Here is a 12,219-nt window from a genome sequence, read left to right as displayed (position 1 = left end):
TTGGGGGGGGGGGGGATTAGCTCCATTGAGGGCCAGGAGTCAGCTCCCATAAGCTTTGGAATAAAATATCGTTAGTTTTTTTTGGGGGGGGGGGTATTTGTTTCCATTAAAAAACATCAAATATCTTTTTATATGCATTTTTGTTACGTTTTACAGTCAAAAATATTTTTTTTGGGGGGGGGGGCGGTCAAACTCCTTACCTCCTCCTCCCCCCTCCCTGGCAACTGCCTCGTCATGGAAAATGTGCCAAAATAATTATTAATATGAACTTGTTCAAGCTGGTTTCCAAAAAAAAAATTATATTTGACAGAAATTGATTATTGTCGTTTTTGGTGCGTTTTTTAAATCTTTGAAACTTTCAAATCTCACTTTTTTAAGTTTCCACACGATTTAATAGATTTAATTAATAATAATTGCCTTTTTTGAAATAACTCAATGTGAAGCGGTTGCAGGAAGAACAGAAACGCGGGTGTATGGAATTGAAGATTGGTGCATAGAAAAAGGCATACGAGATGGATTATGACGTGAAATATCGGATGTGTCTTTTTATTTCAAAGGGAAATCGAATTTTCATTGATTCCTCACACCTGATAAATGCTATCGTCAAACGATTTCAGGGTGTGTGAGTAAGATGATATTGAGTAGCATATAAAAAAAATATGGCTGTAAATTTGATAGTAAATATTATAATCAAGCCGCTCAGAAGACAGATTGACAAGTCCGCATAATAAATAACAGAAAAAATAATATTCATGATTGATAATAATTTTAATATAAGAGTTCGTTTGTGGAAAAAAATGTCCATAAATTTATCATGTTTTCTTTGGTTCAAAAGAATGAAAAAAAAATCATGCCCCTTCAAAGGTAATGGGGCGTACATACACTGTAAATCTCTTTTGAGCTTATAGAAAAAAAAGATGATTGTAGCAGTCTATAAAACAAGATTCTAAATTACGTAGGTATTCGATAATTTCGTTTGGTTTGCTAACATAAAGACTGAATATAACGACAACAATAGTAACTATAGCTGGAATATTTGAAGGCAAGAGTCAGAGACTAAATTATCTATTAAAGTCATTAAAGAAAATGCCTTTTCTATTAAAATCATGTAATAGAAAAGGCGTCTATAAATTCTTGGTGTGAGATTTGCCTCATAAGATTGGAATATGCACGCCTCTCCAAATGTAAAAGGGCATATATACCACTAAAATTATCTTTCAGGCTAATGGTATCTATCAAGTAAAATCAAGTTGCCATCAATCCATGGCTAATCGGAAGAAAAAGCCAAAACAGTTGATAGTCTGAGAGAAAGGCACAGCTGGCTTAAGCCTAAGCCTTTTTCAGGAATGTTAGATTTAAAATCAATTTGCCGGGGAGGAAAAGCCAAGACAGTTGATAGTCAAAGTGAGAGGCACAGTTGACATAAGACTTTTCAGGAATGTATAAAAATGATGTCATTTTTACTTGTTGATAGATAGTCTATCATCCATCCATCCATCTTGGGGCAGAACTAAGGAAGATAGTCATAGAACATTAGGGATGATCGAGATCTCTGGGTTGACTCATGATCGAGATTTCTGGGTGCACTTTCTGCATACGTGTAACGCTACTTATCTTTAATGATTTATTCATTAAAAAACACACAAAAAACAACTGAAATTAAGGAGCAACATTAAAACTAAAAACGAATAGAAATTGTTACGTATATTAGGGAGGTTGCCCCTCTCCTCAATAGCATCCAAAGGAAGTCGAAATTACTCTGATTTAGGCCTCTAGATAATTTGGAATCGAAGGTAATAATACGGCAGATGGAGCACCCAGGACAGGAATAACATTTTGAAGATATAGACCAGAAGCTGAGGTGGATCAGTGAGAAGGTGGAGCGTAGGGAGAATGGAACAAAATTGGCATAGTCAAGTGGGATGCTGTATAACAAAATAAGTACTTCCGATGTTTAACCCCACACTACTTAAACATATGTTACGGCTAGAAGGTCAGAGATATTAATGATGACTGAAGCCATAGCAGGAACTGAGAATTTTGGGAAGCAGTTTGCCCAGAGAGGGATGGCCCTTTATGTCAAAATTGTAACTTTACCACGGGAAGAAAGGGGACGTCTAGTAAAATAATTACTAGTCCGTATCAGAAATTGGCTGGAGGTTTCCCATGCAATGATCTTTGATCTAGGGGACATAGTGGATGAAGGAAGAGTCCAATAGCGACAAAATATGTGGCAAAGATGGGGCAAATATCGCATTGTTTTTCACTGCCAATAACTTTTTGTGGAGTGGGGAAGGGGTATTGGAGGCAATGGATCTTTGAGGCCTGGTCCTTAATAACGAATTTTTTCATGCAGAATCAACAATCAGAGGTATCTACATCCGCCAGCGTCGCCATCCAACAAGCTCAAGCCCTTCAGTCTGCTTCTCAACATACCCAAGAGCCAGCCACTAACGCTCCACATTATATATCTAATGGGATTCATGGTAAGTGTTTTTGCTCCTTTATTTCCCTGTTAGCTTAGGAGTTCCAGAATATATACATTAAGTGATCAAAATTTCCAGAATTGTTTTTCAAAATTTTGTCAGCAAAAGTTGATTTAAAGTATTGATTTAAGGAAAACTTTGTAGACAATTTTTGACTATTATGTTGGAGACACCGTTTCATAACCCCGGAAGTAAAATAAAGTTCGAACCTTGGTGCCATAATAACAAACACGTACGTAAGGATTACATTTTTGGGGGGGGGTGGATATAAAGCTTCGAACACATGCAAAAACAAGGAATTGCTTCTAAATATATAAAACACAATATGTACAATCGTAAAATGCGAGGAGCTGTAAATTGGCCTTAAGCCCGCTTCCGCTTTGCGTATTTGGCTGAGCAATAAGGTCGTTTGACTGTCGAGTAAGTCGAATAGTTATGGGTGGTGTACACCTTGATGTTGTTTTCCTCTTTTCTATGCACATAAGTAATGTGTTATAATATTTCTCATTGTTGCCATAAAGGAAAAAAGCGTGTTACCGTTTTCAGTTAATGTTTAGTTAGGACATTGTTGTGGTTTAAAGTTGCCCAGTTCCTAAAATGTCTTTTTGCTCCACAATATGGATCTTCCATTTAGTTTGTATATTTATAAAATGAAAAGTGAATTCTCGAAATCTGTTCTGACAATTTTGCTTTGAGCAAACGTATCTTCAAAAATGGTAAAATTTTCGTCAAAATTTTTATTAGTGAGAAAAAAGTGGTTAAATCTATGGTAAATAATTGCAATAAAAATTATAAAAATAATTATTGTTATAACTCTTTTTTGATCACTTAGGGGCAATACTATCCAAAAAAATAACCATTAGAACAGATGACAAGCTGGTTATATTAAAGCATACAAAGTGACAAATCCCAAAATATCCCTCAGAAAAAAAAATATTTTACTTGCTTTTTATTTTGCCTTTTTTTTTAAGATAGAAAAAGTCCACAATACTTCTTGAAAATTTATATCTGACTTTTTTTGAATGCAAGTTTTTCTTTTGTATATTCTTTTCTGGATTTGTTTTAGGTCCGAAAAAAAATTATCAGATGTCAGGCATAGAAGAGAAAAAACCGTAGCCTTTACTCTTTTGCGAGGACGGGAGAAAAATAAATAGACTGCTCTCTTCCCCAGACACAAAAGTACAAGTCCCCTCACCCTCCCCCCCTCCCCATAAAAAATTTAAAGTTTTATCTTTCAAAACTATATAACTCGCCTTTCAAGGCTATTAAAATAAAAATTATTATCGACTTACCGATTATACAAGTTTTAGGGAGCACTTCAGCTAATTACTTCGCGTCATTGTTTTCAAACTATTGATTGGCTTGAAGTAATTGGGTTAGCTCCAATTATATGAGTTGAGATTTGTAGATAAGCTGAAGCAGCTCCTTCCAATAGTAACCGGAATTCTAAAACAATTAAAATTTTTGATAAAAATATACATCAAAAGGATCGGTTTTTATGCTGATTTCGAATATATAAAATTTTTTGAGTTTGCAATTATCAATAAAATTATGAGGCTGAAAAATTTGTCCGTGTTTTCGAATAAAGAAGACCCCTCCCCCCCCCCCCCCCCAAAAAAAAGAAAAAAAATCGGAAAGAATGATGATGATGAAATTAAAAATAAGTAATCAGATCCAGCATATCAGAGATCCCACTCGAGGTGTCAAGCCCATGTCTTAAAAAAAGAAACAAATCTCGAGAGCGCGGACGTGTGTGTGTTCGTTTGTTTTTTGTTTGTTTGTTCGTTTTTTTTCCAGGCATGATCGTATCAAAGTAGTGATCCTTGAATATTGAGGGAGGGCTCATTCAAACGGAAGCAGGAAATTCTAGTACCCTTTTTAAGTAGCAACAGAGATTACACTGTTGATCTCTACCCTACGATGGCTAATTTGTTCAGCTACATTCAGTCTACACAAAATAAACTGTTAATTCCAAAAATAAATACATATATATATATACATATATATATATATATATATATATATATATATATATATATATATATATATATATATATATATATATATATATATATATATATATAATAATTTTTAGAATTAAACGTTTATTTTGTATAAGACTAAATGTAGCTTTAAAGAATATATATATATATATATATATATATATATATATATATATATATAAATATATATATATATATATATATATATATATATATATATATATATATATAAATAATGAGACCGAGCTTTGCTTGGTGAATTTTATGCGTGGGGAGAATATTCCAAGCATAACCGTCTAGGGTGGGAATTTTCTGGGGGGGGCGGGCTTTGGCGGGACACTATAAATGCATGAACAACTACAAAAAGTCATTGAAAACTAAATTCGGAAGTCTTTCTCTTTGGGTAGGAAAGAAGGAGAATTAGCTGAAAACTATTAATGCTTAAACAACTAAAAGAAATTTTAATTTCTTAGACCACACTGCTTTTCCATTAAAAACAAAAAAAAAAATTTAAACAAGAAAAACTTGTTTTAATTTTCTATAAATCAGTGAAATACAAAACAATTAATTATGCACAAAAGCTCCGAATATTTCGGCCCCACATCCGGGAGCCTTTCTCAACGGAAAAAAAATAAAATAAATAGATAAAATAAAAAAATAAAAAAAAACTTAACTTACATCACAATAAAACATACTAAACACATAAAGAGAAAGAAAAAAAAACAAAGAAAAAATATAAATAAATAAGAAACAAAACTCACATATTAAATAAACAACTTCCATGCACTGAATGTCTATAATGATTCAACTCGCCTCCTCTCAGTATATAAATGGAAATATATTAAATAAACACTTTCATGCACTGAATGTCTATAATGGTTCAACTTTACCATCAAATTAGGGGTTTAGCAATGGGAGGGCCTTTAAGTCCGTTGTTAGCAAATATTTATGTAGAGTATGTTGAAACTTTAGCTATAGAGACATATTTTTTAAAACCTAAATTTTGGGGCAGATATATCGATGATATTTTAGTTATTTAGAATTATGGAGAATCACAAATTGAAGGATTTTTGGAACATTTAAATAATTTGGGAGAAGGATTAACTTTTGCAATTGAAAAAGAAACAGAGAATAAGTTACCGTTTCTAGATATTTTGATCCATTGAAATAATAATGAACTAGCATTTTCAATTTACCGTAAACCGACTAGTAAAAACCGTTATTTGTCTTTCACATCAAATCATCCAATCCAGGTAAAAAGGGGTGTGGTTATTTCTTTAGTGGATAGGGTATTAAAATTAGCATCACCAGGATACATAAGAAATGAATTAATTTTTATTAAGGATATTCTAATAGGTAATGGCTATCCGGAAAATATGATTTCTCAAATAATTGAAAAAAGGAAAAAAAGTTGACGGAACCAAAAATATTAGAAGAAGATGGGTCAAATCAAGAAACAAATTACATAACTTTGCCTTTTATACCAATTTTATCACAAAAATTAAGAAGAGAATTAAAAAAACATAATATAAATACAGCATTTAAATCAGGACATAATATAAGCTCGTTGTTAAATAAAGGGAAAGACAAGGTACCGAGAAATTTGCAAAAGGGAGTATACAAAATTCCATGTTCTTGTGGTAAATTTTATGTGGGAAGAACGCAACAAACTTTAGAAAATAGGCTACAACAACACAAGAATGCAATAGATTGCGCTCTAAAACAAAACAAAACACCAGAAACGTTTGAGTCAGCTGTTGCCGCACATCTTTATAATTTTCCTCATCACAATATTTTATTTGATCAAACAAAAATAGTAGATACGTCTGTAGGACTTTTACAAAGCTTCAGGGAAATTATAGAAATAAAAAAGATAATATATGGGGGTACTAGTATCAATAAAGATGAAGGGGAATTTAGGATCAATTCAATTTATAATAGTTTAATTAAAATGAAGGCAAGATATTCAACCAGTACTGATTTTAATAATATTTCTGAAACGAAAGATGACCTTGCGAACAAAGGTCAGAATGGGTTATATGATGATAAACATAAACGAACTGCAGCTAAGCTTGCAACCAAACGAATCCATTAAATTTAAAATTCATAAATTGGTTGATGAAGTTGTGAAATTTAATTAGGAGTTATGGGCCGGGGAGTTAGTTAACCTTTTATTGTTTTGGTCTAAGTATAAATATATTCTTCATTTTTGATAGATTTCCATTTATATACTGGGAGGAGGCGAGTTGAATCATTATAGACATTCAGTGCATGAAAGTGTTTATTTAATATATTTCCATTTATATACTGGGAGGAGGCAAGTTGAATCATTATAGACATTCAGTGCATGGAATTGTTTATTTAATATGTGAGTTTTGTTTCTTATTTATTTATATTTTTTCTTTTGTTTTTTTTCTTTCTCTTTATGTGTTTAGTATGTTTTATTGTAATGTAAGTTAAGTTTTTTTTTTTTTTATTTATTTATTTATTTATTTTTTTTCCGTTGAGAAAGGCTCCCGGATGTGAGGCCGAAATATTCGGAGCTTTTGTGCATAATTAATTGTTTTGTATTTCACTGCTTTATAGAAAATTAAAACCCGTTTTTCTTGTTTAAAAATTTTTTTGTTTTTAAAAGAAATTTTCGTCGGAAATTTAATTCTAAACTGTGTTTTTTTGTTGTTTTTTTTCTTTTCTTTTTGTGTGTGTGTGTGTTCTGAGATTTTTAATTATGTTTATAAAATAGACTGTTGAGAAGGATTAGCTGAGCAATATAAATACTAAACAATTAAAGTAAATGGAAATTTTAGCCTAATTTGGCGAAAACCCTACCAGGGTCTCAGCGTAACCTGAATCCTTGACAAGGACCGTTAATAAAACGTATACGAAATATTCTGTAATAACATACAAAGGTATAAACTTAATTACTTTTAGGATTTGAAACTTTTTATATACGTGGAATATATAAACACTAATACGCTGAAATACATTTTCATTAAAGTCATGCATGTAGTTTTATCTATTTTGTTCTATTTCATCATTTGTGATTTTTTAAATACATTGAGTATATAAACACTGGTGCCAAAAAAGTTATGTATGAAGTTTTATTTACCCCTCAACTCGTTTAGAAATGGGTTGCGGATTTTTATATACCTTGGTACTCTTTTTTTCCACAACTTTAGGTAATTAAGCTTCCGTATAAAAATGTTTCTTTTACATTTTTGCTGAAAATTAAATTTGAAATTGTGTTTTTCTTTTAGTTTGTCCAGAATATTTGTTCAAAGAAATTAGATAGTGTTTGAAAAATAGAATGGGGTGGGGTGGGATTAGCTGTACACTATAAATACACAAACAACTAAAAAAATGGAAATTGTGGTAATTTGGAAGAAAACCATACCAGAGTCCTAGGCTAAACTGAATGCGTGAGGATTTTATTACATAAAAAAAAACACCTTAAGCCACTCCGCCATTGAAATTTCTTTACCGGTGAGGTGACATTTTACTTCGAAAATCGCTCTTCTTTCTGCAGGAAAAGCAACAATGCCATCCGGACTGGCGGCAAGAAACCCTTGTAATTTATTTTTTGCTCAAAAGCAAGCACAGCCATAAGCTCATATACATGTCCATGTTCTATAGCTCTGGTTTGTTGATCAGGGGCAGAAAATAGTTGTTTACTAGTGAAGCTGCTGCTCTTACGCGTCTTTTGCAAATAACTCCTGTACTGAAGCTGTAAGGCGATTTTTTCTAGCTTTCTGCCGGTTGTTGTCTAAGCGATTTCTTTGTAAGCGGGTTCTTTCTTCTATATAAAGGATATCGATGTCTGAAGACTAAAGCCACTGCAACAGATCAGCCTTTGCGAAAGCAAGGTCAGAAGATCTCAGGTCGGGAGTAGTTGTGTTTGGTCTGTTTTTTTTTATCAGGTTTCGCATGACTAGAGTCCTGGAATGGTGTACGTTCAAGAAGACCTTGTTCTGGCAGCATTTTATTATTGCGCAAGGACATCTTCATTTGTTGCGCTGCCAGTCTCTCCATACGATTTCTCGTCGCATACGTCAACTTTGACGTATACGACGTCGTATCGTCGTATACGACGATAAACCATATTTTTTTACCAAACTAGTATGACCCAACTTTCACCCAATCGCCTCTATAAAACAGAAATGTTAGTTACCTTTTCTTGACCAGCCTGTCAATCAGGGCTGGATCTAGAGCAAAATCTTGGAGTGTCAATGTGACCAGGGTGCCAATAAGCAAAATCTCGGGGGAGGAGCAGTGTGACAAGGGCGTCAATGATTGACCAAATATACAAATTTATTTTAAGAAAAAAGCGAAAAACAGAAAAAAAACAAGGAATGAGGGCACCAGAAAAATCTTGGGGGGAGGGGGTCCAAAGATTTTTTTCTAATAGATCAGAAAATGTTTTTTCTAAGATATCGGGGAAATAAGGTATCGGCTTATAGTTTTCTGTCATTTATTCTAATATATTATCAAAACTATACACGTTGTGTCAGGATACCCAGCTTAATTCTAAATCGCTTGGCCATGCAACCTAAAAACGTTTTTAATTGGCGGGATAGAGCAATTCTTTTTTGTATTGAAAGGCCTTAACTACGTTGTTACACAATTCGGTAGCATCAGGTATGTTCCATTGCACATACTCACCAAAACATCTAATTTATGTGTCAGGATAATGAATATATATTTCTGTAGTTTTAATTCGTGGGATGGCAAATCAGTAATTTTAGCCAAAATAAGAAATTTTGACGTAAGTCCAAAAGTTCCTTCCCGTTTATCCTTCTCTCTTTGATCAAATTACAACTGGAAATTATATCCTCCGGTAATTTAATTTCGGCAAAATTAAATTAAGTTTTTTTGTGGTCTAAATGTTTCTTCATGGTGTATGGCAAATCCCCTCCCCCCTCTCTTCAGAAAATTTTGACAGTAAAATTAAACCGTAACGAGGTTTTTCGGATGTTTAGCACATACAAAATAAAAGGGGATAACGAGGAATTTTTTGAAGACAGTGAATACAACCTAAGTGAATTTTTTTGACTTTATAACCAACAGCCGTCATCGGCGAAATATGACATAAATCAAAGAAAAAAGAAAACAACTCGCTTAAGAACTCATCGATAGAAACATTTTCAAATAAAATTACAAAAAAAAAATTGAACGAGTCCTGGCCTCTTTACCTCACAAAGGTTCAGCTAAGAATGATTGAAGGGGCTATTGAATCATGCTATAGAAATTTATTAGCTCCTCCTACTTGTTATCATGACTTTCTTCGGGAAGCTTGGAAAATAGATTAAGGGATCTGGGGAGGGGAAAACGAATTTCTCCCAAGTCTTAACCCGTCTAGATCGTTTTTTCGCACCGGAAAATGGCAGTATGCCAATTTTCAGACAAAACTATAGTTCTGCTTTTGAGAAAAAATGTATATACCCATGTATATACAATTATTGCACGTACCATAAGCCCAATATTCGCTCGGGCCTTGGCAATCAGCACACATCAGGTTTGCATTAGATTCTCAAGTCACGTATTACTATAATTATTGTGTTATTCTTTAGTTTTTAAGTCGTAAGGTGGAAAATCAACAATTTTAACTGATTGGAGAACTTCTGGCATCAATTCAATTTCTTCTTCATGTCGTCCTTCACATAATCACATATTTTATAGGAATTGTATTCTCCTGGGATCCATTGTGATTCTCGGTGTTGTTTCTTTTATAAACGCAGATTTTGATTACGATTCGATATGATCGTCTCTTTCGCTTGTCTTCTAACCGCAAATTTCATTGTTCGTTTTCGTTCATCTTCAGATATTTTTCCCATGTCTTTTGCTTTATCTGTTTGGATTCATTGATTCTCATGTATAATTGTGCATGACGTCATAAATACCAAACAACTTCTTTTTCGAGCTTTTCGTAATTACATTTTTGTTTTAATGATGTTGTTATATAGTTGAGTAGCAACTAGGCGTGCTCCACTGCATATACCCTTTGAAATGTGCTTTCTGAATCATAATCGGCACTTTCAATTGAATTAAGAAATTCTGACGTGAATTCAATTCCTCCTTCCTGTTTATTCTCTACAGAAACATAGCTTTTATAGGATCTATATTCTCCTGAAAGGCGAACGACAGTCTCAGCACTGAGTTTTTTTTTTTTTTTTTTTTTTTTTTTTTTTTTTTTTTTTTTTTTTATATATATATATAGTGGTGCTAAAATGACACGTTCCTTCATTCCATTATAATTTTGTTTTGTCTTCTAACTGCAGATTTCGTTTTGCAACATTTTGTCTGCAATTGAATTTGATTCTCGCGCATGCGCCATAGATACCAAAACGATTCCACCTCTGGGAAACAATGATGTAATTTGGACTTTAAATTGCAATCTGACGTCATTGACATGAGCAAATTCAAGATTTTCGAATTCTCTCAATTTGTTGGCCTTTCAAGACCATTTTTTCATGTCAGAAAATCTAAGGGTGCCAATTAAAAAAAAATATATATATATATATTGAGCTGTTTTCGAGAAAAAATACATACGTACATACATAAATCGCGGTTGCAGCGGTTGTTGCAATCTAATAAAAGACGAACCTAGGCCAATATGATCTGCGACTAATTTTTTAAACCAAATTGAATCAAAATTAAAAGTACACCATTTGAACCGCCATGGCCGAAAACCCTATGCATGAAACTACAATCCTCTGGCTTGAACAATGATGTAATTTGGACTTTAAATTGCAATATGAAGATATATGAATCTGGCGTCATTGACATGAAAAAAATTAAAGATTTTCGAATTTCCTCAATCTTCTGGCCTATTAAGACCATTTTTTCATGCCAGAAAATCTAAGGGTGCCAATTAAAAAAAAATATATATATTGAGCTGTTTTCGAGAAAAAATACATACGTACTTACATAAATCGAGGTTGCAGCGGTTGCTGCAATCTAGTAAAAGACGAACCTAGGCCAATATGATCTGCGATTAATTTTTGAAACCAAATTGAATCAAAATTAAAAGTACACCGTTTGAACCGCTATGGTCGAAAACCCTATGCATGAAACTGCAATCCTTTGGCTTGAACAACTAGGAAAATCAATCCTTTGCATGGGCTGCACTTACTTGGCCTCTTTTTTTTTATTGCTGCTAGTGGGGTATGGAAGATCACTGGAAGAGCTGTTCAAAGACTCAATTTCTTGGCAAAAAATTGCATCTTCGTATACAAGGTGAAAAATGAAGTCATAATCGTAGGTTACTACTATAAATTACGTTATGGTAGAATGCTTTAAAGGGTGCCCTGGGTAGCCATGACAACGTAGTTCATTCTGTGCTGTTCCTGCTAAGTAAAAGCCATAGGCTTTTTCCTGTGTGTAATACACGTTACAATCGCTTTTCTCAATTGGTAAACTAAGAGTGGAAATTTTTACTTTAATATTTGAATGTAGTGTCTAGCAAAATTTATAATAAAATCATGGTTGTAGCGGTAGCAGTAACCTCATAGTTTTTGCTGTAGATAAAACTCAGTTAAGAACGAATCACGGCCTATAGTGACATAAATTACAAAATGTGTGATAAAAAAAACTAGTTAGTTAGAAAGAACTGTCATTTGTGCCCGAATCGGGAATGGTAACTATTATCTCTATTATTCTCAATTGGGTTTTTTCATAAGCAAATTTATCGGAATGTCATATATATATATATGTATATATATATATACATCTAC

At 33.1% G+C, this 12,219-nt stretch overlaps 1 protein-coding gene across 3 annotated transcripts in view; it reads left to right on the top strand.

Moving 5' to 3' along the window:
- LOC148940042 (RNA-binding protein 5-like) overlaps positions 1–12,219 on the top strand; it is a 150,177-nt gene that overhangs the window by 66,069 nt on the left and 71,889 nt on the right. For all 3 annotated transcript variants that reach the window (XM_089106288.1, XM_089106290.1, XM_089106289.1), the window contains exon 11: positions 2,357–2,486. In XM_089106288.1, the coding sequence (XP_088962414.1) occupies positions 2,357–2,486 (130 nt within the window). The remainder of the gene's footprint in view (positions 1–2,356; positions 2,487–12,219) is intronic.

The sequence above is a fragment of the Artemia sp. Qi Xiang Cuo genome, chromosome 20 (assembly GCF_049724085.1).
Source record: "Artemia sp. Qi Xiang Cuo chromosome 20, ASM4972408v1, whole genome shotgun sequence".
In the NCBI taxonomy this organism is placed as follows: Eukaryota; Metazoa; Arthropoda; class Branchiopoda; order Anostraca; family Artemiidae; genus Artemia; species Artemia sp. Qi Xiang Cuo.
Note: the sequence above shows the minus strand (reverse complement) of the source record. Positions and strands in the feature narration are given on the sequence as shown.